The sequence below is a fragment of the Chiloscyllium plagiosum genome, unplaced genomic scaffold (genome assembly GCF_037043375.1).
Source record: "Chiloscyllium plagiosum isolate Xiang-an unplaced genomic scaffold, Cpla_swu_hap1 HiC_scaffold_20, whole genome shotgun sequence".
Lineage (NCBI taxonomy): Eukaryota > Metazoa > Chordata > Chondrichthyes > Orectolobiformes > Hemiscylliidae > Chiloscyllium > Chiloscyllium plagiosum.
In genome coordinates, this window is record NW_028270158.1 from 47811796 (window position 1) to 47839788 (window position 27993).

Below are 27993 nucleotides of genomic sequence, written 5' to 3' on the forward strand. Positions count from 1 at the left end.
TGGTAGTCACTGTTTGAAAAGTTTTCAAACATCAGCCACTTCATGTTTTTGTGTATTATTCTGCAAGGGATACTCGAGGTCAGCCAAAACGCTTAGGCATGAACAAAGACTTATCTCCAGATAAACTATAAGCGTGAAAATATCAGCATTCACACAGTTGACAACTGACCCAAAATGGAGACCTTGCTCAGGAATTCCTCATACATCTTCCGCTTTCTCAGTGTGCTACCCTGATCAAAAAGAAACAATATATGGAAGTTAGTTGATTTGGTTCAGCAGCTGTTACTTATTTGCTTTTCAGCAGTTAAAACTTATCCATGTACTACATAGAATACAAGCCATGAGCAAAAAATTTGGTAAAATAGACAATGTGTATTTTCAAAGATGTCATTTCTCTGGAAAAATGCACTTCTAATTTAGTATTATCCAAGTGCTATGTTTCCATTTCATAACGGATTTCATTCAAACATTTCAACAAGAAAATATTCAGTCAATTATTCCTGATCTCTTTTCAATTTACTTTTAAGTTCATTCAGACAAAAAAATTAGCATTCATTGTGTTCAATTAATACATTTTAGATTATGAATAAAAATTAAAATTCACATAGGTCAACTCAAAACAGTTGGTGATTCAAAAGTAAACTGTATGACAGAATGAAAGCTCCTTGACAAAACCGTAATATCCTCAGAAAGCAATAGAATAAAACTGAATTTGATTTATTCAGACACTTTAAGTGGCCCTGATTATCAAGAATAGCAAACCCAATATAAATTATAAATAAACTCTCGTTTTCTATTTTCATTCAAAAACAAAAGGATCACTGAACGCAATCTTTCAAAACACCTGGAATCCCAAGGGATAAAACGAAATTTGACTTACTTAGCTGCCCTGCTAACCTTTAATTGTATATTTGAACAATTACACTCATTCATACAGGTCAGCAAATCTTCCCTAAACAATAGGGATGAGTGATTGTACAAGGTTCACTTATTCAAAGTCACCTTTACTTACTTAATGCATAAAACAAGGTATGTTATCAGGGCTGCTTCTAAGGCTAAACGAGATAAAACAGTATACCAAAGGGTCACAGCACTCATGTTTTAAATTTTATGAGACGAGACAGGTTGTACTCATCCTTTGAACCTGAATACCCTAAAGTTATTCTACATACTGTTGTGTGCATATGTGGTTATTATAAAGGTTTTAGTTTTGTTTTCTGCCCAAGGGAGGGTGGTTGAGGAAAGGTACTCCAAAAACATGGCAGGTAATAATGCTGACCCGAAATTAGATGGCAAAAAGAGATTAATCACGAGATCACAACTTTGATCACTTTTAATAAATTACATGTATTGTGTTTAACAACTCCTTTATTCGTGAAGAAAATCTTGGGAATATTTCCCAGGTTTTTTTGTTACTGTGAAAAAAGCTTACATCAAGCATTTAATTATTTTTAGTTTCATACTTAAAGTTCCAAAGAAATTAAAACAACAATTCTTTTTATTTCCACTATTGTATTTTAGTATATCTAACAATGTACAGAATGTAAGAATACATTTTGTATGGTGTCTAATTATCTCCCTTACCATCTTTTCCTTCCTAGTTTTTAAAGTACTCATCATCTAAGCCACAAAATGTTCATTAAGTACCCTCTCTCCAAAGCCTCCACCGCTGCCATCAAGTAGGTGAAAATGGTCCAGCAACAAATTTTTACTCCAATGTTTTCACTCCAAAGCCGGCTAACATCCAGATTGTGAACTTGGTTAAGTTACACAGCAAATTGTCTCTGATAAGATTGCAGCTCTATATCATCGTCACCTCTATCAGTGCCTCAACTGACTCTGTGGTGGGAGACTCAATTCCTTCAGCTTTATGCTGCTTGGGCTGAATTAGTCACCTCAAATCACGACAGAATCCACTCCTTTACTACGAACTTGATCCCACTCAGTGTCTATCTCAGGTTGAACCAGACTGCTCACAATGGCCTGCGGTCGTGGAAATTGAAATTTGATATCCTCTGTCATAAAGATCACTTGGTTTAACATCTGTAACATTACAAAACTTGATTACTTGGTGTCATAATTACCCCAGAAATCTCCTCATTGGTCTCCAATTTTGTGCCCTCAATAAAGTTCAATTTCTCAAAAACTTAAATCCTCTTCTGCCCTGGGGTAACGCACTCATCATACCAACCTGTGCTGATCTACATTGATTCCCCAAACCCAATGGCATAAATTTGAAAGCCTTTTGGTTGTCTTTAACTCCCTGCATGGTTTTACCAAAATTTTCTATGTAAAATCCAAATGATTAGATTAGATTACACTACCTACAATGTGGAAACAGGCCCTTCGGCCCTACAAGTCCACACTGACCCTCCGAAGAATAACCCGCCCCTCCTCTGACTAATGCACCTAACACTATGGACAATTTAGCATGGCCAATTCACCTGACCTGCACATCTTTGGACTGTGGGAGGAAACCAGAGCATCCGGAGAAAAGCCACGCAGACACGGGGAGAATGTGCAAACTCCACACAGACAGTTGCCCAAGGCTGGAATCGAACCTGGGACCCTGGTGCTGTGAGGCAGCAGTGCTAACCACTGAGCCACTGTGCTGCCCAAAAAATTCACCCAAGACTTCAATCTATTCTTCAGTTCCCCATCTGTCTCTCTCTCTTTGTTCTTTGATTTTGGTCTCATTCTTCTCTTTCATTTGGGCCCAGTGTCAACCTTCTGCACTTCTGTCACCTACTTCAAAATGCATCCCTTTGGCTGAAATTTCAGGTACATCATGTTCCAAGGGTTCTCCTTTCCATGTTTACTGTCAGTTTTCCACAGCTATATCTGTATAATGCTTTAAGATGGTCATTAAGATGCTCTAAAGTTGCTGTATTTACCAGTTCCTGATATCACGCAATGATCAATGTGATCCATCAGTACAGCAATACCAACAGATCAGAATATTTACTATTGAATTATACATGAGAAAAATCCACAAAATGTAGTTCTTTAGCAATTTATAGATATAAACATGATTCTCTTGAAATGTAACCAACTTAGCAGTGATTGCCATATTGGCAGGAAAGCACTTTTTGTACATTTAAAAGGTTTAAAAATAAAATGAATTTGGACTTAAGATGGGAAGCATAATCTTCCAAATTTTAACTCCTGGTGGGCAACTTCCAGGAGGGTATATCATTCATTCTGGTACACTTAATTGGCTTGATGAAAATGTCGTTTGAGGTCCAAGTACCAATGATGAGATTCCCTGCTGAAAGTGCAATGGTAGGAAGTTATCCCTATTATGAAAGCATTAACATTTCTGAGATTAATGGATACTCACTACTCAAAGGCAACTGATACTGATCCATTCCACAAATTTTCTTTTCGTAAAATAATGGAGAAAATGAAAGGGCATTCTTCTGTGTGCTCCATAAAATTTAAATTCATTGTTGTACTTTTTAACAAGTGAATGAATGGAAATGTGAGCAGATTTTATTTTTAAAGATGGAATTTCAAATAACACAAAGTAATTTAAAAAGATATCAAAAAAGAACAGTAACTGCATCTTGAACTTAATTTTTTGAAAATAAAGCTCCCTCAAAAGATGTCAATCAAGTTTTCAACTCTGGGTTAAAGCCCATAGAATGTGGAAATATTTTCCAGTGGGCACTTCTACAACTTTGTCCTCTCAAAATTCTGGATTGAAAAATATTCACATTGGAAATCTGATGCTATTACGAAAACAGTTATTTTCTCTCTTCACTTGAATAAGGATTTGTGTAACTGAGAGGTAGGAAAAGTTAACATATGCCAAAACCTCACTGCCTCTCAGTAATTTTTCTATTAGGAAGTAAAATGAAGCAGCTCAAAATTCTTGCAAATCAATTTTTCTCCCTGTCTCCCTTTGTGCTAAATACCCCACCTTTGTCAGATGCTCTCCGTTGAAGATAGATCAAGATCCGTAAATTACTGTTTCAAATCTTACAAGCACAAATGAGCATGTAACAAATTAATTGCACGGAAAACTGGTGAACTATCAAACTATCACGGTGGTAATACATCACTAAAAATTATGATTGGTTCACCATTGATATTAGAAAACAATCTCTGTTATGCTTTGCCAGACAAGCTATTCTCTGTACAGAAATGGCCATCAATACTCTATTTCATCTCATATCAATACATTTTGTTTTGATACTTTCCTATTCCTTATGGTCTGCTGGTAGGAAATGGTTGTACAAAACTGAAAAATCTGAAACTACACTGATGACAGGCAAAAGTCAAACCCAAAACAGCAAGAATAAATAGCATGAAAAGTCAGTTGTAATTTGTTTCAGATTTTATATATAATTTAGAAGGGAGTGACTTCAATTTTTAACAAAAGATACTTACAAAATCAATGTTTCTCACATTTTTACATGAAACCATGCAAAAAAACGAATTTCCACTTCTTCAGATATCAGCTTTTTTTTATACTGTGCATTTCTTTCCATTTACAATGCCCTAAGTTAAGGTAATATTGAACACAAGTTTCATATGAGAGACTGGTCAGTTGTTTGTAAATAAATATAAAATAAATCCAAAAACAAGTCCAAAATATTCTGTAGTCTCGTAAAATTAGAGCTGATTAAAGTTTGTATTTCAGGAATTAACTGAAAAAATATTAAAATTGTTATTCACAATAACTTTCTGCTTCAGACTAAAATGATCTTTCTTAATCAACAATTCCCAGAAACTATAGCAAAATGTAGAATGGCAATGTAATTTAAAACAAACCATTAGAATGCGTCTGTAGCTGTCTCTGTCTATTCCCCACAGCTTGAGGTCTGTCTTGGCTTTAACCGTTGCGGCTCTTGGTGTGCCATAAATCAGAGCAAGCTCTCCAAAACTGCCGCCTTCTCCAATGTTTGTAACCCATTCGCCATTTACATAGACCTATGCAAAAAAAAGCATATGCCAACCAAGTCATGTCTCTTTTCTTCTCTTTCAACCAGATAAAACATGTTGATATTTCCTCTTCCAATATTCTTAGCTGGGGTAAAAAGGGAACAACAGATCCTTAGCTTTGTTTGTAAAGCACAAAAATAAAACATTATCATTTGCATACAAGATTTCAAAATCTGGCTACTTAAACAGGAGGATACAACTTCCTTTTTAGCTTACAAGTTTGCATGGTTTTACAGACCCAGTAACTTTGTACTGCATTTAAAACATGTAGAATTAAGAAACAGAACTAGCCCAAAGTTTTAAATATTACAATTATCAAAATCGATAAACTTGACACTATTTCATCACATTTTAAATAAAAAGTAGTAATAACATGTAAAAGATAGATGGGAAACTAAGAGAAATACAATGTTCACATAATGGCACATCATATCATAAAGTCCCTTGCTACTGTCAGGCCCATTCTTGTAAGGATTAGAAAAACTCAAGTAAACTGCCTGAGATTTCTGGTGTCACCTAAATCTTCAAGGTTTTATCAGTGGTCCGTGGCATCCGGAAGTTCCACACCTTACCCTCATGTGGACATGACTATAATAACAGAAAATACAATGCCCCAAAAAGTCCATTAATAAAAACATAAGTAATCGTATAAATTAAAATAGAGATACATCTCAACTCCAATGTACGTTTCTGACAACATGTTTTGATCCACAAGACTTTCAAGATGCATACATATGGAATGATTACTTAATGGGATGTCTCAATTAAATCTGAAATATACAATTACCATACTCTCAATTTTATTAAGCAAACTGTTTCCATCCTGAAGGCAATAACCTGTTGCTTGAAGTGTGATATTGGAGGATTAGTTTAATATAGTTACTAGTCTTGCATTTGATTACAGTGCTGTAGTAGTGAATTCCACAAGCTTACCACTCTGATGAGCCTGAAGAAACTTCTCATCTTAGTCCAATAAGCTTTACCTCATATCCTTAAACTATGACCCGTTGTCTGGACCATCCTTCTTGCATCGAACTTGTCGAGACCTGTTCAAATTTTGTCGGTTTCTATAAGATTCCCCCTCATTCGGCTAAACTCCAGTGAATGCAATCCTAACCAATTCAATCTCTCCTCAAATTGGAGTCCTGACATCCTAAGAATTAATTTAGTAAACCTTCACTGTACTTCCTCTACAATAAGTGGATCCTTCCCCAGATAAGGAGATCAAAACTGCACACAATTTTCCAGGTGTGGCCTCAGCAATATCCTGTAGAATTGCACTAAGGCAGCCTTGTTTCTATACTAAAATCCTCACTTTGAAATCTAAAATATAGTTTGCCTTCTTTACTGCCTGCTGTACCTGCACTTTACTTTCAGCAACTAGTGAATGAGGACAGTTCCCCCTTCTAATTTATAGTCAGTCAAGCATTAATTCGCCTTTCTAATTTTGCTAACAAAATGGACAACCTCATCCACACTGTACTGCATCTGCTATGATTTATCCATTCATTCAGTCTGCTCAAATCACACTGCAACATTTCTGTATCCTCCACAAGTTGTACTTCCATCCAGCTTTGGTGTCATCAGCAAATTTTGCAATATTACATTTAGTTCCCTCATCCAAATCATTAATATATTTTGTGAATAGCTGGCATCCTAGTACTAATCTTACAGTATCCCACTAACCACTGCCTGCTATTCAGTAAAAGATCCTTTTATTCTTACTGTTTCCTGTCCGCTAACCAATTTTGTATCCATCCCAAAACACTACTCCCAATCCCATGCATTTTAATTGAACACATTAATCTCTTATGTGGGACACTGTTGAAAACCTTTTAAAAATCCAAATAAACCACATGCACTAGTTTTCCTTTGATTAACTCTACTAGTTGCATTCTTGAAGTATCCCATTAGATTTGTCAAGCAGGATTTCCTTTTTGTAAACCCATGCTGACTGTATCTGATTCTATTTCCTAAGTCCACTGCTACAAAATGCTTGATAATGAACTCTGGCATTTTTCCCACTACCAATTACATAGTTATTGGTCTGTAATTCCATGTCTTCTCTTGACTATCCTTTCCAAATAGTGGGATTACATAAGCTACCCTCCAATCTGTAGGAATTTTTAGACTTTGAAGAATCTTGGAAGATGATCACCAATTCTAGGGCCACTTCCTTAAGTATACGAGGAGGTAGATTATTAGGCCCCGGGTGTGTTATCAGCCTTCAATCTCCATCAATTTCGTCAACACATTTCTCTACTAATACAGATTTGCTTTAGTTCCTCCTCTTACTAAACACTGTGTTCCCTATCATTTCTAGTATATGTGTCCTCCTTCTTGAAGGCAGAGCAAACTATGAATTTTGTTCAACAAACATTTGTTTGCTCCCCATTATAAATTCCCTCATATCTGACTGCAAGGGACCTATGTTAATTCTAGCAAATCTTTTTCTCTTTACATATCCATGAAAACGTCTACAGTTAGTTCTCATATTCCTTGCAAGCGTATTCTCATACTCCATATTCCCCTTCTTAATCAACCCCTTGGTCCTTCTTTGCTGATTTCTAAATTGATCCCAATCCTCAGGTCTATTGTTCTTTCTTGACAAATAGTATTAGATGCAAAAACACTATACAATCTTGAATGTCCCTCGATAAGCCATGGTTTGGCCACTGTTCCCTGTGCTTGCTGAGAGGAAAATAATTTTTGTAGTTCAGCTATTTGCTGTTTGAATGTTTACCATTAACTATCCACTGTCATTCCTTTCAGTAAGGTTTCCCAGTCTATCGTACCTGTTATGGACCAGGCCAGACCCCTCAAAACATTTCAAGAAGGTAGCCCAGACTGTAACTTTGTTCATTGCTTTAAGCAGGTGCAAAGTGGATATTCCAGTAGACATGCCACTGGTCAAACCATTTAGTTTTAAACAAAACAATTTATTTACAAGATTACTGAATGAAACACAAACAAAAGAAAACAGAATACAGAATAACAACCTATCTGAAAACCTGACAGATTATCCAAACTTAATGATGCTGTTCCAATACTTGCAACAATCCCCATAAACACCCCTTGGTAAAGGAGAGGGAGAGACAGAGAGAGACAGAGAGAGGGAGAAGGGAGGAGGGAGAGAGGGAGAGAAAAAGAGAGAGAGAAAAAAAGAGAGAGAAAAAAAGAGAGAGAAAGAGAAGAGAGAGGAGAGAGAGAAAAGAGAGAGAACCAGCCTGGACCTGCTTCTTTGGGTCCAGCAGCTTCAAAACACGACTGCCTGCTAAAACCAAACCAAACTAGCGTTAAGGTGAGCTGGGAGAACTGGCCACTCCCCTTTCATTACACAAGTTTTTTTTAAACTTAAAAGCTTTTTGCCTGAGGCAATATCTGTTGGCTATAATCAAACTGGCCCTAAAACCTTTGAACTTAGACTTTTCAGAGTCTGTGTCTTTTACGACCTCTCAAAACAAAAACCAAGGACAAGATAACCTTGTTAAAGGAGCAGCTTCATCATACAGCCAAATGACACCTCACACCATTATAGTTTTCCTTATTAAGATTCAGGACCCTAGTCTCAGAATCAACAACCTCATTTTCCATCTTTAAGAAGAATCTTAGCATATTATGGTCGCACATCCCCAAGAGATCTCTCTCAACTTTCTTATCCCTTTCTTACTGCATAATACATGCTAAGATGGCCTGTTCTTGAAATGGTTCCTCAACATATTGGTCCAGAAAACCATCCTGTATACACTAAAGGAATTCCTATATAATGATATTGAGACTAATTTCACTCTTCCAATCGATATGCAGATAAAGTCACTCATAATTACAGATATTTGCATGCATCTCTGACTTCCTGTTTAATACTATTCCCAATATCAGCAGTACAATTTGGTGGTTTACATACAACCACAACTGATTTTTGCCCCTTCGTGTTTCTCAATTCTACCCACACAGAGTCTATACTATCGGAGCTAATATCTTTCTGCAATGATACATAGAAAGACCAATAAATATTCAAATCAATTTAACAATGGACACAGCCTTTGCTTGAAGTGGTATAAATTCAAAACATCTCAATATACTTTCATTCCAAATAGCACATTACATGTCAGCTCTGCAAAACAAAAATTTAAAGAGATCACACCATTTAATCAATGTATTTCAATGCACAATTAAGAGTTAACATGGCCTGAGAAATGTACAGATTCATGGGGTGTTAACTGGCAATAAGTTGAAGTTATTGCAACAATATCCAGTGGAAGCAAGTAAAATGCATTAGATATTGGAATATATTAAAACATTAATGAGTTGCACTGTGTTAATTCCATCCACTTTGTCATTGGTGTAAGTGCATTTATAACTGAAGGTTCTTGTTGCCATAGGACAAAAGTAATATGGCTGCTACTGAAATGATAAAGAAGACAGCAATTAAAATAAATGAGTGGATGGAAGGATTGGATTATGAGAGCAATTCTGCAAATCTAGCATGTTCTCACTGGAAACGTGACAGAGATAAGGGATATAATTGCTCTTTTCAAGATGCCAAAGGGACTAGATAATCTAAAACATAAGTTGTTTTACCTAGCATAGAAATAACGGAACCAGAGGACACAACCTTTTCTTGAGGTACGGATCGCTGTTATAAAGCAACAATTGTGTTCCTCTGCAAACCCGCACTATAGAAATTAAAGCTATGGAAGACCATTACAGAAAATTGCTACACCTGTTCAGTGGAAAGTCTGCGTTATCCAAGCAACGTCCACAATTCATCAAACACATTACAGCCAATTTACATTAACAAAACGCATATTATAGCGGAACAACCTGTAGGCTAAACTCAAAACAATATACGCAGGAACATTATTTTAGTGGTCAGGCTATGGAACAGAGTCTCAGAGACAGTACTAGTAGAAAGTATTGAATCACTCAAATGCAAGTTAGAGATTTTCTTTGAAGAAAATGTCATGATATATAATCTGAACTATGAGCAGTAGTATGGTTGGGAAAAATCTGGACTTCAAAATTATAATTACCAAGGTTCTCTGCCACTGGGGTTTTCTTTTTTTCATGTCAGAGTCTACTGTAGACTAATTGGTCAGAATTAATGCTATGATTAGCCAAGAATGACAACTTTTCCATATGAGATAGCAGGCAGCAATTTTGATAGACCTTGGTCTTTTTTGTCTAATAATTACAGAATGACATAAAAAATTCTTTACTAAAGTTACTGTGTAATAATACAGCTAATTACTACAATAATGTTCAAGTATGATAAATTGATTAAATAAGTGAATAAAAAGGAGCTGGTAGCACAGTGGTAGCATCCCTATATTTGAATGGGGAGGCCTGGGTTCAAGCCTCACCTGCTCCAGAGATGTGTAATAACATCTTAGAACAAATTGATGAGGGACAAGTAATTATGGCTTCAGCAGATACTGATGTGAGCTAGGTAAAAACAATGACTGCAGATGCTGGAAACCAGATTCTGGATTAGTGGTGCTGGAAGAGCACAGCGGTTCAGGCAGCATCCAAGGAGCAGCGAAATCGACCCTTCATCAGGAAGAAATGCAGAGAGCCTGAAGCGTGGAGAGAGCTGATGTGAGCTATAGCAAGTGATATGTTAAATTGTTTCACTGAATCAGGAGTCCATCAATGGATTATACTGACTCAACAGGTGCAGTATGTCGGACAAAGGTCAGTTTCGCAGAGGTCGATATGGTGTTCAAATATTCACCAATGGCATTAAAATACCAATGCATTATCCTACATTTATCCTTAAGCATTACTTTTCCTCACCTCAAAATTCCCAAATGAAAACACCGGTAGTTAAAAGTAATTTTTAAAAACTTACATCAACTTCACCCTGGTCGATCACATAGAAATTGTCACCCTCATCACCTGAGAACAAAAAGGACAACACACAAAGGTTTCATTTTAAAATATATTTATATAGGAAAGCTTACAATCAACAATTCTCTTCACAACACATTGCATTTTAGGATATTTTAGTTGCTATGTCAAAAAAGTACATGTATTAACAAGCTAAAGAATTCCTTGACAAGCATTAAAGATATCTTAAGACCTCTTTATCTGAAGCAAAAATTCTCTTTTCTCAAGTTTCAGAAATAAATTATTGTCTTGACATGAAAACCAAAAGAGTCTGAGAAGGCTTAGCAATTCCCTACTCAGGTTCACAGACACTGTGAGCTTTCAAAGGCATAGCTCTATAGTTGTCAGATTTGTTAAGACTTTAGATGTCTAGTTTAATCCACCCTCCACTTAGCCTCATCTTTAATAGCCAATCTTGAAGTACCAATACTTTGTTTAGTGGCAGAATCACAAGGCCTCTTTTCCTTTTCAGTCACCCTCAGACTAAAACTCATGACATCGACTTAACCTTAAATCCCAATATTTCTAAATGGAGTTTAGATTTCCAACACTTAACATTCAGGTTTCTGGGCTATTTTTGTTAGCCAAAGATTTGGCTCACATACAAAAGAGAAAACTTTGTAATGTGTCTACTTGTTTAAATAAAGGATAAAAGCCAATTCCTTATTGTCTTAAATTTCTTCCACCAAAGGTTGGCAAAGTATGTTGAAAAGTGGAAAGATTTTGAAGAAAATTTACATTTTGTATTTTTCAGTGTTGATCTAGTTTTGAACCCATTGAAATGTAAAGTACTATGCTGTGACAGGAGGTAAAGTATTTGTTAAATATACACAAAATCTCTCACTGGTATGGTAAGTACTTGTATTTGTTCAGAAGCCTTTGTAGGTTACTCATGTTTGCTACAATATGATTCACAAGGCTGTGTAGTCTAATAGCGAGATCAGACAGAGGAATCAATTTTTCGTAGCTTTCAAATTGAAAATATTGAAAAAGTATGATAATGGCTCTTGGATGAATAAAAAGAAATTGCCTATTCTTCTGGGGGTGATGGGCGTGGACTTGTGAAATGCTGATACAAGTCTTGTCAAGTTACTATAGTGAGGTTGCACTTGGTAGATGAAATACACCGTAGCTATACTGCAGTGGTGTAGGAGAGAGTGAATGCTTAAGAAAGTGGATGAGGCACTGTTAAAGAATGCTGTTTCACCCTAGGAAGCATTGAGCTTTGTGTGCTCTCAGAGCTGCATTCATCCACATAAATGGAAATTATTCCATCACACCATTCACATGTGCCTTGGACAATGATGTAAACAGATGAGTCACTGGTTGCTGAATACTAAATGTCTGACCTGCTCTTATGTGGCAGATCCAGTTAAGTTGCTGCTCAATAGTGACCTCAGTCGATAAAAAAGAGAGAGATTTTGCAATGATAAAACCACTCAACATCAAGGAAAAGTGATAACACTCTCTTTTTGGAGAGATGATCATTGACTGCCTTCTGTGTGGCATGAAAGATTCCCATTGATTTCAACTTTACTGAGGATTGTTGATGCCACACTTGGTCAAATGCCACTTTTATATCAAGGGCAGTTAATTGTAACTCACCCTGACTTTCAACTCATTTCTCCAAAGCCATTATGAGGCCTGGAGCTGATTGGCTTTGGTGAATCAAGGCTGAGCTTGGATGGGCAAGCAATTGCTAAATAAGCACCACTGAAACAATCATCAACCTCTGATGACAGAAGGTAGACAGATTGATTATACAGTAATTGATCTGATAGTCCTACTCTGTGGATGGGATATAGTTGGATAATTTAAACATCTTGACTTGAGGCTTGGCTGGTCCTGGTGCTCTCAGGACTACAACTTGGATATTGCCAGGGTTTATGATACTTACTGTATATAGTGTGCTTCACTGGTTCTCAACATCACATGGACGAATCATGTGAGTTGAACAATGGCTTATACAATGGTGAGAATCTCAGGAGGAGGAATCAGATGGACCATGACACTCCTGGCTGAAAACAGTTCTAAATGTTTCAGCTTCTTCTTTTATCATAATCTGCTGGACGCCATCATAATTGAAAATGGGACCATCCACATACATTATTGAATTGTCCATTACAGGTACTATATGTAACTGTAGAGTTACTCTCTAATCTGCTAATTACAGAATAGTTTCATCTACAACATGCATGCAGTCCCTTTTAATGGCGTGAACAGTTTAGCTCCTCACTACCAGTTACTGTCTCTTGACACACCTCATTAAAACAAGGTTAATTGCTTGATCCAATTGCAATGATAGGTGATAGGCTGGGATCAAACCCGGGTCCCTGGTGCTATGAGCAGCAGTGCCAACCACAGAGTCACCATGGTGTCCTTACATACTGACTGAAATTATTGAGCTGAAGAAGTAATGAAGTTTACATAAAACCATGTTGATATATAAAAAGAAGAAAGAAAGAGAAGTGTACACTGTTTTTGCTTTTAGCTGATGTTGTTAGTAGACAACATGGAAACATTCCCCATGTGAGAGCACACATGTGGGGAGGAAGGGATGTGCACATCACCCAAGCCAAGTGGGGTGCAAACAACGAGACAGACTACCAACTTCTGTGCATCATGAACATACACACTGTGCAAATATTGAAAATCTTCAAAGAAATCTAGGGTAAAAAACAAGTGTTGAGAATAATTCTCATCTTGTTTTCTTGCTTTGACAAGATCAAGTCTGTGATCAAGAAACACGCACTCAGCTTATTAGATTTGAACCTTGCAGTCACGAAGGCTGATTCAATGAGAATAGTAAAGAAATATGTAAACTTCTGAACTGGTTAAGCTAGCATTCATTATGTGGTGACATCAGTTTTCACCATAGGAGACAGTAAAAGTATATTTACAACTCAATTGGGCCCTTGAAGACAGAAACGAGTGAATTTATTATGGGAATAAAGAAATGGCAGAAGAGTTGAATTGGTACTTTAGATCTGTCTTCACTGGGGAAGACACGAGCAATTTCCCAGATGTAATGGTGGCTGAAGGACCTGAACTGAAGGGAATTTATATCAGGCAGGAAATGGTGTTGGAGAGACTGTTAGGTCTGAAGGCTGATAAGTCCCCAGGACCTGATGGTCTGCATCCCAGGTACTGAAGGAGGTGGCTCCAGAAATCGTGGTTGCATTGGTGATCATTTTCCAATGTTCTATAGATTCAGGATCAGTTCCTGCGGATTGGAGAGTGGCTAATGTTGTCCTACTTTTTAAGAAAGGAGGGAGAGAGAAAACAGAGAATTATAGACCAGTTAGTCTGACCTCAGTGGTGGGAAAAATGCTGGTGTCAATTATAAAGGACAAAATTACGACACATCTGGATAGCAGTAACAGGATAGGTCAGAGTCAGCATGGATTTATGAAGGGGAATTCATACTTGACTAATCTTCTGGAATTTTTTGAGGATGTAACTCTGAAGATGGATGAGGGAGATCCAGTGGATGTAGTATACCTGGACTTTCAGAAAGCCTTTGATAAAGTCCCACATAGGAGGTTAGTGAGCAAAATTAGGGCACATGGTATTACGGGCAAAATACTGACATGGATTGAAAATTGGTTGGCTGACAGGAAACAGAGTAGTGATAAACGGCTCCCTTTCGGAATGGCAGACGGTGACCAGTGGTGTGCTGCAGGGATCAGAGCTGGGACCGCAGCTTTTTACAATGTACATTAATGATATAGATGAAGGTATTAAAAGTAATATTAGCAAATTTGCTGATGCCAGAAAGCTGGGTGGCAGGGTGAAATGTGAGGAGGATGTTAGGAGAATACAGGGTGACCAGGACAGGCTAGGTGAGTGGACGGATGTATGGCAGATGCAGTTTAATGTGGATAAATGCGTGGTTATCCACTTTGGTGGCAAGAACAGGAAGGCAGATTACTACCTAAATGGAGTCAAGTAGGTAAAGGGGCAGTACAACGAGATCTAGGTGTTCTTGTACATCAGTCAATGAAAGCGAACATGCAAGTACAGCAGGCAGTGAAGAAAGGTAATAGCATGCTGGCCTTCAGAACAAGAGGAATTGAGTATAGAAGCAAAGAGGTCCTTCTGCAGCTGTACAGGGCCCCAGTGAGACCGCACCTGGAATAGGGTGCGGAGTTTTGGTCTCCAAATTTGAGGAAAAACATTCTGGCTATTGAGGGAGTGCAGCATAGGTTCAGGAGGTCAATTCCCGGAATAGCTGGACTATCCTCCGCTGAAACTTTGGAGGAGTGACTGGGCTTGTATACGCTTGAGTTTAGAAGGCTGAGAGGGGATCTGATTGAGACGTATAAGATTGTTAAAGGACTGGACACTCTGGAGGCAGGAAGCATGTTTCTGCTGATGGGTGAGTCCCGAACCAGAGGACACAGCTTAAAAATAAGGGGTAGGCCACTTAGAACAGAGTTGAGATACTTCTTCACCCAGAGAGTGGTGGGTGTATGGAATGCTCTGCCCCAGAAGGCTGTGGAGGCCAAGTCTCTGGATACTTTCAAGAAAGAGTTGGATAGAGCTCTTAAGGATAGTGGAATCAAGGGTTATACGGATACGGCAGGAACAGGGTACTGATTGAGGATGATCAGCCATGATCATAATGAATGATGGTGTTGGCTCGAAGGGCAGAATGGCCTACTCCTGCACCTATTGTCTATTATCAATTCCAAAGTGCAGAGAACTCCATTCCAAAGTGCAGAGATCTTTGACTATGACTAATTAAATGCCATTAACAATATAGTAGGTAGTAAAGGCCTATGATATCTAACGCTACACAAATTAGCACGACAGAACTGTCTGTGGAGCCTCGCCCTGAAGATAATAATACACTTCCCAAGGATGATGCAGGCACAGCACCAGGCATAGCTAAAATTGAGGCATCAACCCAGTGAAGCTACCAAACAGGACTACCTGCATACCAAACAGCATAAGCATCAAGTGACAGACAGAACACAGCAAGCCTACAACCAACATTTCAAATTTAAGATCTGCATTCCAACTACATCCAGTCATAAATAGTCATGGACAATTAAATAACACACTGGTCGGAAGAAGCTCCACAAATTTCCCCATCCTCAACAATAGGACAACCCAGTGTATCAGTGCAAAAACAAAGGCTGAAACATTTGCAACAATCATCGGCCAGAATTGCCGAGTGGATGAGCCATCCTGGCCTCCTCCAAATGGTCTTTAGCATCACAGATGCCAGTCACCTGCTAATTCAGTTCAATCCAACTTGCATACTTTTCCAACAGCCTTCAATGCTCTACTTATAATGACACATGCCCCCATCCATTAGACTCTTCTAGGAAATATTTGACATTGGTACCTACTTTTGACAGTTGTCCTCAGAGATGAATGGCTTCATATTGGTCAGCAGACCTGATCTGTTCATTATCAGTTGTGGCAGTATGAGAAATACCTGGCACCTGACTATTTTCCAGAACTCCATAAAATCACAAGACTACAAAAAAAAAGTGCAGAAGTAGGCCACTCAGCCCAATGAGGCAAAGTGAGGACTGCAGATGCTGGAGATTAGAGCCGAGAGTGTGGTGCTGGAAAAGCACAGCAGGTCAGGCAGCATCCGAGGAGCAGGAAAATCAACATTTTGAATGAAGGGCTTTTTCCAGAAACATCGATTTTCCTGCTCTTCAGATGTTGCCTGACGTGCTGTGTTTTTCCAGCACCACACTCTCGACCCCATTCAGCCCAATGCATCTGCTCCACCATTCAATGAGATCATGGTTGTTCTAATAATCCTTAACTCCACTTTTCTGCATTTTACCCATAATCCTAGAGTCCCTGACAAATCAAAATGCTGTTTATCACAGACTTAAATATAGGTAAGGCTTGAGACACAGCCTTAACAGGCCTGTGCAGTGAATAATTCCACAGATTCACTACACTGAGAGAAGAAATTCCCCCTTTTCTCTGTCTTAAATATACAACCCTTTATTCTGAGATTATGCCCTCTGGTTTGAGACTCTCCCTCAAGGGAATACAACCTTTCCACATCTAACCTGTCAAGTCTCCTAAGAATCTTGCATGCTTCAATGAGGATGCCTCTCATGTTTCTATATTCCAATGAGTACAGGCCCAATCAAACTCAATCTCTCCTCTAAGACATTCAATCTCCATTCCTGGTATCAGCCAAGTGAACTTTCTCTGGACTGCCTTCAATGCCAGTATATCTTTCCTTAACTAAGGGCTTCTTCAGAATCTGCACATCTACAATCCATACCAACCAATGATTCTAATGCTGTACAATTATTTTTCCATTTCTCCCAATAATCTTCCTTGGCCACTCAATTCTTTAAGACTCTTTCTCAAGATAAAAGGGGCAGCACGGTGACTCAGTGGTTAGCACTGCTGCCTCACAGTGCCAGGGACCTGGGTTCAATTTCCGCCTTGGCCAACTGTGTGCGCGGAATTTGCACATTCTCCCAGTGTCTGCGTGGGTTTCCTCCCACAGTCCAAAAGCTGTGCAGGTTACGTGAATTGACCATGCTAAATTGCCCACAGTGTTAGGTACAAGCTGAAAATGTGTTGCAATCTTCTTCCTGACCTCTCCGCCCCCACCCCAGTCTGACCTATCACCCTCACCTCTTTCCACCTATCAAATTTCCGACGCCCCTCCCCCAAGTCCCTCCTCCCTACCTTTTATCTTAGCCTGCTGGACACACTTTCCTCATTCCTGAAGAAGGGCTTATGTCCGAAACGTCGATTCTCCTGTTCCCTGGATGCTGCCTGACCTGCTGCGCTTTTCCAGCAACACATTTTCAGCTCTGATTTCCAGCATCTGCAGACCTCACTTTCTCTTCATAGTGTTAGGTAGACTAGTCAGGGTTAAAATGTAGAGGAATGGGTCTGGGTGGGTAGCTCTTTGGAGGGTCAGTATGGACTTGTTGGGCCGAAGGGCCAGTTTCCACACTGTCGGGAATCTCATCTTAAAAAAAAACCATATCGAAACTGATCTCTGATTAGCCTTACTTTGTGCCTTAAGGCTCACTGAATTCTTGGGGACTGTAACTTGAATGAAAGCTTTTCTGCTTGCATGTAATCCATTCAAATGCTCTGCAAGAGTAGAGCAAATTGTGGCCTAAGTTAGGGGCATTACTGAAGGCATTTTACTTTTTGGTAGGAATCCTAACTGAAAAGCAATATAGGAGAAAGTGAGGACTGCAGATCGATGAAGAGACAGACATAGCTGCGGCCCATCATTCCTGATGAAGGGCTTATGCCTGAAACATAGATTCTCCTGCTGCTTGGATGCTGCCTAACCTGCTGTGCTTTTCCAGCACCACACTCTCGACTCTGATAAGGAATATATCCTATCACCATCTACAATGAATATTTAGCATGTAAAGCCCATTGTAGTGCTAATGATCTTTGGCTGCTCTACCAAAACTTCACAAACACTTGTCTATTGCTGCATGGTTCCTTTTCCATGCTGCATTGCTAAAAGGAATTTCTGTAGCCACATTCATGACAACTACATTTATATTCATAGTCTTTTCTCTGAATTAATCAAAAGCAACTCTCTTTCATTAAAGGTGAGGAATTTTGCCACTGATCCAGGTCCAGTGCTTATTCACTTTTCCATTCTTATCCACACTATATATTGCTGCTGACTTACATACATCAATTGTCAATTATGCAAAAAGTAAAAGTAAAAGTGAAAATGCATTTTCATTTATCCCATACCTTTAAATCCATGATCACTACCTCAGTACAATCTTTTGCTACACTTAGAACAGTCCAATGTTCATCAATATTTTTTACAAATCCCATATCTATCACTTATCTTATATATCAGCTTACTATATTCCAAATTCCTTATTCCTGCATCCTTTACTAAATGTTTTAATCATAAGCAAATTGCCCATTTAATTCTAACATGGATATCTTTTTGTCTTTCAAATTTCTACCCCCTGATATCAATAATACATCTTCATTTTCTTTAGCAGAATGGGTGATGTTCCATTTAAGGTATACAAAATTCTGTCCTGATTGTCTAACTTCACAGATTTTCCAAGTACAATAACTTTGTTGCTCTCCGCATCCAGTTTCAGTTGTTACTTCATCAATGATCTACTTAATAACTACAGTATTTCACTGACAGTATATCCGCTCTAATAACATGGCTGATTCCAGCTACTTTACGAGAAGTAACCACTTTTCCAAAGATTTTACTGTGTTATCCCAAGTCTGAAACTCATGGAACTCTCAAATTCCTTAAATTTGTCCTGATACTTTTCACTTCCAGTCAAGGTAGCATTTTAGATAGTCTACTCCATACACAGTAAATGTGCATCCACTGTCCAACACTGCACAACTCAAAGACTCGGCTACCAATAAAATTCACCACTAGGCTGAAATTTCTTATGGTCAAGAGGAGAGCAGTGCTAGAAAAGCATAGTAGGTCAGGCAGCATCCGAGGAGCAGGAAAATCAACGTTTCAGGTAAAAGCCCTTCATCAGGAATCGGGCTTTTACCCAAAGCATCATTTTCCTGATCCTCGGATGCTGCCTGACCTATGCTTTCCCAGCACCACTCTAATCTTGACTCTAATCTCCAGCATCTGCAGTACCCACTTCTGCCTAGCTGAAATTTCTTATGAGCCACACAGTACTCTCTGTTTGAAGGAGTTTCTCCAACTCCTTCAAATCCTCTCTTTCAGGATTGGCTTTGAATATTTTACTGTCGTGTTTGGGATAGTTCATGGCATTGTGATCCTTTCAGTCACATATCAAACATCAAGTTATTGTACCCTGAGCATTGCTGGGGTTCATTTGTTTTTGTAAATCCCAAATTCTCTTGATTTCTCAAAATTCTCCATAGCATTTCTATTCTCACTTCTATTACTGATAGTTCTCCTTTCGTAATTTTGCTTGTGATCAAGATGGGTCTTACCAATTTGTAAACATGGTATCCTTCATTTTCTATCACATCACCAATTGCCTCATTGGTATTCAAATGCTTTCTCAAAAATGTTTTAACACTGCTAACCTTTGTCCCAGTAATATATGTTTAAACTGCAAACTTAACTTCACCAAAACTAGATGTCTTTCCATACTTGATATTTCGAGGCAGTCCAATAACATGCACGCCAGATTAGACTGGGGAACTTTGAAAAGAAATTTCTGCAGTCCTGCATGCAACCTACTGAATTCCATTATGCACACTTGAACTGCACTGCCCTCAGTAGCTCTAACTTTGTAAAAATCTGACCATACCAATAGATCATCTTTTTGATCACTTTTATCCATGAAGGTTAACAATCTGTCCAAATCAGCATTCATGTCTGAATTATCAGGCTCCAAGTCCAAAAACTAATTGCTTCTATATTGTAACTGAAGTACTCTGGCCATATCTTGCCTCCTTTTTGGTAAAGAAGTAACCCAGGTCCAAATTGTAACTTCATTCTTCCACTGGTCAAAAGGCTCATTTCCAGAAAACGGATGTAGGCAATTGAACCTTGAAACTTTACATTTTAAATCAACCTTGCTCTGAGATCAGTATTATATACCAAAAGATAAATGTATTTAAACTGAACACACGTCCACACTTTCAGGAGAGAGTTTTATTTCAATTGGCCACACTCCACTAAACTCATACCTCTCTGATTACTAGTTTTCCATATTCCTACAATCGTTTTAATGCAATTAAGTCAATTAATTACAATGACCTGTTCCCTCATTCCATTATGACTTAGGCATTCCTTTAGTCCATATGAGATGATAACACTGACTGAATTACAATCAAGACTCTGCTCTTCCACAATGCTGCAGGACCATCTAAAAATCCATCTAAAAATTTAGACAGGGCCTTGGTTTATTATCTCATCCAACAAAACAGCACTTGCTCAAAGTGATTGAGCCTCTCAAGCAGATTTGACCCATGACCTATTCACAGAGGTGAGAGTGCTACCAAGGGTGTAAAGTTTCCCCTACATCACCTAACCTGAACCAAGAACAGATGCATGAAACACTGTCTGCACTTGATGGAAATCACTACCTTCAGAAGAAATAAAAAAGGTGAAAATAAAAATTGACCCAGATAACTGTTGAAAGAAAATAAAAGCCTCCTTCAAATTCTCGCAGAGCATTACCTTGTTGAATGACGGTTTCTCCTGCAATGTGAGTCACTGGAAACATGGCATCAAAGATGTCACTGCAAGGGAATGAAAACGGAAGAAAATTTGAACAGCTTGAAATCTTCATAGTGTAGAAATAAAATTTCCTTGGCAAACTAAACATTGATCATGGAAATAATACTTTCAATTTCTAAAAAAAAAATGTTTATCACAAGCAAATATTAAAATTTCACCCTACAAAAGCATTATTGACAGACATATCTCAGTGTATGAATTTCAAATGCCAGATCTTATCAACTATACTATTTGGCTCAGCCACATCTCAAGTCACCATCCACATTGTTGAAATATCAGCTATCTCTACCAATTAAGAGTCATTGCTAATAAGTACATACTTCACGAACATAGAGAACTGTTTCAAATCTTGTCTTGCACATATAACTTGCGTTATTTACATAAAGCCAATAACCATCCAAACATATCACATGACAGTCCTCACTTATTCTTGCAAGAAAAGGTGATACACAATTGAAGACAGCAGAGACTAACTGGAAAGGGAAAGCACGCTGGCATGTACTAACCTCCATTTGGAAATAATTTTGGTTATTATGAGATAGTTCATTGCTAAATTTGTTGCCAACGGCAAGGTGGAAATCATCGAAGATCATGGTATCATTATACTTAAACAGCATCTCCTATCCCACCTGCTCTTCATCCCACGATCTCTTCTAATTTATATGCTACAGCTGGGACAAGGATGATATACAGGTTCACCATCCTTTATCCAAAATCCTGAAATCCGAAAAGCTCAAAAATTCTCGTGAAGATTTTTTTCTCCATAACAAGGTTGTTTGACATGCATTTAACCCAACTCCACACCCATCCAACCCCTGTCACTCAGATGTGACGTGGGGGGACATGACCCAGCACTGGCAGGCATAGGTGCGTCTGCTGTTGGGTAAGACTTTTTTAAAAATGTCACCATTAATCTGTCACTTACTCCGAAATTCAAAAAAATTACGAATTACGAAAACCAGCTGGTCCCGAGGGTTTTGGATAAAGGATTATGTACCTGTATTAATGATATCTCCCCATTAAACCCTGCTCACTACAACTTACTTTTGGACCTTTTCTTTCAGGTGGTCAGGAAGTGAAGAGTTAGCAAAAAGGTGATGACAAAGATAGAGTCATTTATTTCATTAGGTAACATTGCACATATCTTGGAGAATAAATTAGAACTGTGATCTGCAATTGCTGAGACACTGACTAGGAGTGTGCTACATCTCAAGTGAAAGACAAGGATAGTATAGGTTAAAGCTTGCTGGAAACCAAGATCACCAGTTCTGCTGCAGAGGCCTTTCATAGGCAATCTATAGAAGACTGATCACTCGAGACGAAAAAAAATGCTTGATGCATTGGAAAGTTTATCAGAAAACCCTGGATCAGTGTTATGACTGAGATGGCAGAAGTGCATTGTCATCCCACTACTGGCACAGAGTCTGTCCCTGTTGCTCAAAAGGGAAAGGTGGTGGGGGGGGGGGGGGAGAAGAGGGGGAGGAAAGAGAAGAGGAGTAGAGAATTAGTCAGTCATTTTAGAACTCCATAGTTAGGGGAACAGATAGAAGATTCCGTGAGATCGAGAGAGACTTGCGGTTGGTGTGTTGCCTCCCAGGTTCCAGGGTCGGTGATGTCTTGGATTGTGTTTTTGGGATTCTTAAGGCGGAGGGGGAGCAGCCCCAAGTCATGGTCCACACAGGCACCAACATAGGTAGGAAAAGGGATGAGGATGTGAGGCAGAAATTCAAGGAGTTAGGGTGGAAGCTTAGATCTAGAACAGAGTTGTTATCTCTGGTTTGTTACCCATGACACGTGCTAGCGAGGCGAGGAATAGGGAGAGTGAGCAGTTGAACACGTGGTTACAGGGATGGTGCAGGAAGGAGGAATTCCGATACCTGGATAACTGGTGCCCATTCTGGGGAAGGTGGGACCTCTACAAACAGGATGGTTTACACCTGAACCAGAGGAGTACCAACATCCTGGGGGTGTGGAATTTGCTAATGCTCTTCGAGAGGGTTTAAACTAGTTCAGCAGGGGGATGGTGTTATGAAGATGTGGGCGTATTGTACCTTTAAAAAAAGCTAAAAAGCTAGCAGAACTACCCGACAGCATCAAGTGTTCTGAATAAGATAAAATGTAACATATGGTCAAGCAGCTAGGGTAGCTGGTTGCCTGGAGACGAAAATAAATTTGAATTCAGCCAGTTTAAATTATACTCCAAAATACCAACCTCCAATCAAGTTGAATTTAGTATATTGACAATATTAAAAATCAATTAAACAACCAGATGCTTTGGGGTATAAGACCAGGGAAAATTGAACAGCTGGGGAGAACTGCCAAAAGACCAACAGATATCGACTGCTAATCAGAATTGTCTGACCGGTACCTGTCGAGAGAAGGAGTTTGCACAGACAGAAACAGAGACACTGACCTAGAGAGCAAATTCTGCAATAAGAAGATTTGACAGCTGGCTGGTTTTGAAATTTGAATTTTTCAGTAAATTTTATTTGGGTTTTTTTCAGACTAGTATTATAGAAGGGAAAGTAAAATATAGGTTAGAGGAAGGACTTGTAAATAGTTGCTAGTTAATTATTCTCTGTTATACTTTAGGAAATAAAGCTGTTAATTTTTACTTGAAATAGTTCTTGGCCTCTCGAATTTTCACAGATTAGTGCACGAGATAAATCTTTTCTGTGTTGCTGGTTTAAATTAAGCAGGAGAGTTTACCCCATGTCGTAACAGTGGGAACCTAAATTGTAGTTCCATGTGTACAGGCAGTTGAGAGTAGTAAGGTCACAAATAAGGTTTCAAGGTTGCAAGAGTAGACCGGTAAGCAGGAAGGTGGTTTGAAGTATGTTTACCTCAATGCCAGATACATCCGAAAAAGGTGGGTGAACTTGCAGCATTGGTCGGTACCTGGGATTCGATGTTGAAGCCATTTCGGGGACATGGATAGAGCAGGGACAGAAATGGTTGTTGCGGGTTCCAGGGTTTAGATGTTTTAGTAAGAACAGGAATGGTGGTAAAAGAGGGTGAGGTGTGGCATTGTTAGTCAAGTAGAGGAAATGTGGATAGCAGATGCTGGAGATCAGAGCTGAAAAATGTGTTGCTGGAAAAGCGCAGGTCAGGCAGCAACCAAGGAGCAGGAGAATCGACGTTTCAGACATAAGCTTATGCCCGAAACGTCGATTGTCCGGCTCCTTGGATGCTGCCTGACCTGCTGCGCTTTTCCAGCAACACATTTTTCAGCATTGTTAGTCAAGGACAGTATTATGGTGGCAGACAGGACGTTTGATGTGGACTTGTCTACTGAGGTAGGATGGGTGAAAGTTAGAAACAGGAAAGGAGACATCACCCTGTTGGGGGTTTTCCAGAGGCCTCCAAATAGTTCCAGAGGTGTAGAAGAAAGGATAGCAAAGATGATTCTGGACAGGAGCGAAAGTACCAGGGTTGTTGTTATGGGGGACGAGAAATGCTATAGTTGGAGTACTTTAGATGGGTCAATTTTTGTCCAATGCGTGCAGGAGGATTTCCTGACACAGTATGTCGATAGGCCAATAAGAGGCAAGGCCGCATTGAATTTGCTACAGGGCAATGAACCAGGCTACATGTTACATTTGAAGGTAGGTGAGCACTTTGGTGATAGTGACCACGATTCAGTTCTGTTTACTTCAGCAATGGAAAAGTATAGGTATCTGCCGCAGGGCAAGAGTTAAAGTTGGGGGAAAGGCAATTATAATGCAATTAGGCAAAATTTAGGATGCATAGAATGAGGAAGGAAACTGCAGAGGATGGGCACAATTGAAATATGGAGCTTGTTCAAGAAACAGCCACTGCGTGTACTTGATAAGCATGTACCTGTCAGGTAGGGAGAAAGTGGTCGAGCGAGGGAACCATGGTTTACTAAAGAAGTTGAATCTCTTGTCAAGAGGAAGGAGGAGGCATGTAAAGATGAGACATGAAGGGTCAGTTAGGGTGCTTGAGAGTTACAAGTTAGCCAGGAAGGACCTAAAGAGAGCGCGAAGAAGAGCAAGGAGGGGACATGAGAAGTCTTTGGCAGGCAGGATCAAGGAAATCCATAAAGCTTTCTGTATGTATAATCAGGAATGAAAGAATTACTAGAGTAAGATTAGGGTCAGTCAAGGAAATATTGGGAAGTTGTACGTGGAGTCAGAGGAGATGGAAATGACGCCAAATGAATATTTTTTGTCAGTATTCACACTAAGAAAAGACAATGTTGTCGAGGAGAATACTGAGATGCAGACTATTAGACTGGACGGGATGAAGTTCATAAGGAGGTGTTAGCAGTTCTGCAAAGTGTGTAAGTCGCTTGTGCTGACTGCGATTTAACCTAGGGTTGTCTGGGGAGCTAGGGAGATGATTGCAGAGCCTTTGGCTCTGATCTTCATGTCCTCATTGTCTACATGAATAGTGCCAGAAGACTGGAGGATGGCAAATGTTGTCCTCTTGTTCAAGGGGAGGAGAGACAACCTTGGTAATTATAGACCAGTGAGCCTTACTTTATCCACAACCAAAGTGTTGGAAAGGATTATAAGAGATAAGATTTATAATCTAGAAAGAAATAAGCAGATTAGGGATAGTCAACACAGTTTTGTGAAGGGTACGTTATGCCTCACAAACCTTATTGAGTTCTTTGAGAAGGTGACCAAACAGGTGGATGAGGGTGAAGTGGTTGATGTGGTATATATAGATTTCAGTAAAGCGTTTGATAAGGTTCCCCACAGTAGGCCACTGCAGAAAATACAGAAGCATGGGATTGAAGGGGATTTAGCAGGTTGGATCAGAAATTGGCTAGTTGTAACAAGACAGAGGGTGGTAGTTGATGGGAAATGTTTATCCTGCAGTTTAGTTAGTATTAGCGTACCGAAAGGATCGGTTTTGGGGCCACTGCCTTTTGTCGTTTTTATAATTGACCTGGAGGAGGCCATAGTGTCATCCACAAATTTACTAACCATCTTTCTAAAGTCAGTGGAGTTGTTGACAGTGCAGGAGGATGTAGTAGATTGCAGAGGAACACAGATCAGCTGCAGAGTTGGGCTGCAAGGTGTAAAATGGAGTTCAATGCGGAAACGTGCGAGGTGATTCACTTTGGAAGGAGTAACAGGAATAGAGTGTACTGGGCTAATGGTAAGATTCTTGGTAGTGTGGATGAGCAGAGGGATTTGGTGTCCATGTGCATAGATCTCTGAAAATTGTCACCTAGGTTGATAGGTTTGTTAAGAAGGCATACAGTGTGTTGGCTTTTATTGGTAGAGAGATTTAGTTTTGGAGCCATGAGGTCATGTTATAGCTGTACAAAACTCTAGTGCGGCCGCAGTTGGAGTATTGCGTACAGTTCAGGTTGCCGCATTATAGGAAGGAAGGGGAAACACTGGAAAGGGTGAAGAGGAGATTTACCAGGATGTTGCCTGGTATGGAGGGAAGGTCTTACGAGGAAAGGCTGAGGGACTTGAGGTTGTTTTCGTTAGAGAGAAGGTTGCGAGGTGATTAATAGAGACATACAAGATGATCAGAGGATTAGATAGAGTGGACAGTGACAGTCTTTTTCCTTGGATGGTGATGGCTAGCATGAGGGTACATAGCTTTAAATTGAAGGCTGATAGATGTAGGACAGATATCAGAGGTAGGTTCTTTATTCAGAGTAGTGAGTGTGTGGAATTCCCTGTCTGCAACAATAGCAGACTCATTAACATTAAGGGCATTTAAATGGTCATTGGATAAACATATGGATCATAATGGAATCGTGCAGGTTAAATGGGCTTCAGATTGGTTCCACAGGTTGGCGCAACATCGAGGGCCAAAGGGCCTGTACTGCACTGTAATGTTCTATGTTCTGTGTACTTTATGGTTCGCAACATAAATGTGAGCGTTTCTCAGAAAAGATCCATTTTGTTGAAAGTTTTTGTCTAGTTTTCAGAAGGCCAATTTGTAAGAATACCAATTTAAAAGGAAAACCAACATTTCATGTGAGAACAGTATTGATTTGTGAGCAAATAGACTATTAAGTGTGACCATTGAAAATGCAGCAGTTATTGCTTGATAGTTAACTGCCAGATTTTGTTTAAATTTTAAACAGTGAACTTGATTTCTATTGATCAAGTCACTGTCCTGAGAATTGAAATGAACCATTCAAAACAACACAATGCATCTACATATTTGCTCTCTTTGTCTGCAAAGAGAGGAGCATTGTACACTGGAATATCTAGTTTCTAGTACATATAATTGCACTAAACTGACAAACCTGAAATGGCTGTTCATGCCATTCTTTATACATGCAGAATTGTCCAGCAAATGCCCAATTGCAGAATCACATCTAACAGACAGTTGTTTTTTTTTCAAGTGGGTCTGATCAGTACCTTGTTGTGAATAGCCAAAGTGAAAGTGCTACTGTATATCACACATACAGTCCTAAGGTTGCTACTTGCGGTACTGAGAAGTGCCCAGTCTACCTCAGATTACTCATAATATATTTCAATAGTTTGAGAACACGTGAAACTCGCGGTTTCGGATTACTACTTCACAGTATCAACACAAATGGTGTTTACCATTAACCACACGAAACTGTCAAGCTAAAATGACTTCCTAATAAGTAATGTGCTTATATAAATTTCAGTACTGGTGTAATGTCAGGCATGTGGGCTGCATGTCCCAAAGACTCTGGCAGATCACATCAAACAGCATATCCCTTTGGCTGTATGTAAGTAGCAAGATTAGATTAGATTACTTACAGAATGGAAGCAGGCCCTTTGGCCCAACAAGTCCACACCGACCCTCCGAAGAACAACCCACCCAGACCCATTCCCCTGCATTTACCCCTTCACCTAACACTACGGGCATTTCAGCATGGCCAATTCACCTAACCTGCACATTTTTGGCCTGTGGGAGGAAACCAGAGCACCCGGAGGAAACCCACGCAGAAACAGGGAGAATGTGCAAACTCCACACAGACATTTGCCTGA

At 39.3% G+C, this 27993-nt stretch overlaps 1 protein-coding gene across 1 annotated transcript in view; it reads right to left on the reverse strand.

The window, feature by feature from the left end:
• The window catches only part of prkar1b (protein kinase, cAMP-dependent, regulatory, type I, beta), a 202672-nt gene that overhangs the window by 58556 nt on the left and 116123 nt on the right, over positions 1–27993 (reverse strand). The window contains exons 5-8 of the mRNA XM_043711347.2: positions 20972–21033; positions 10799–10845; positions 4777–4935; positions 170–230 (exon numbers count right to left, since the gene is read on the reverse strand). Of these exons, the coding sequence (XP_043567282.1) occupies positions 170–230; positions 4777–4935; positions 10799–10845; positions 20972–21033 (329 nt within the window). The remainder of the gene's footprint in view (positions 1–169; positions 231–4776; positions 4936–10798; positions 10846–20971; positions 21034–27993) is intronic.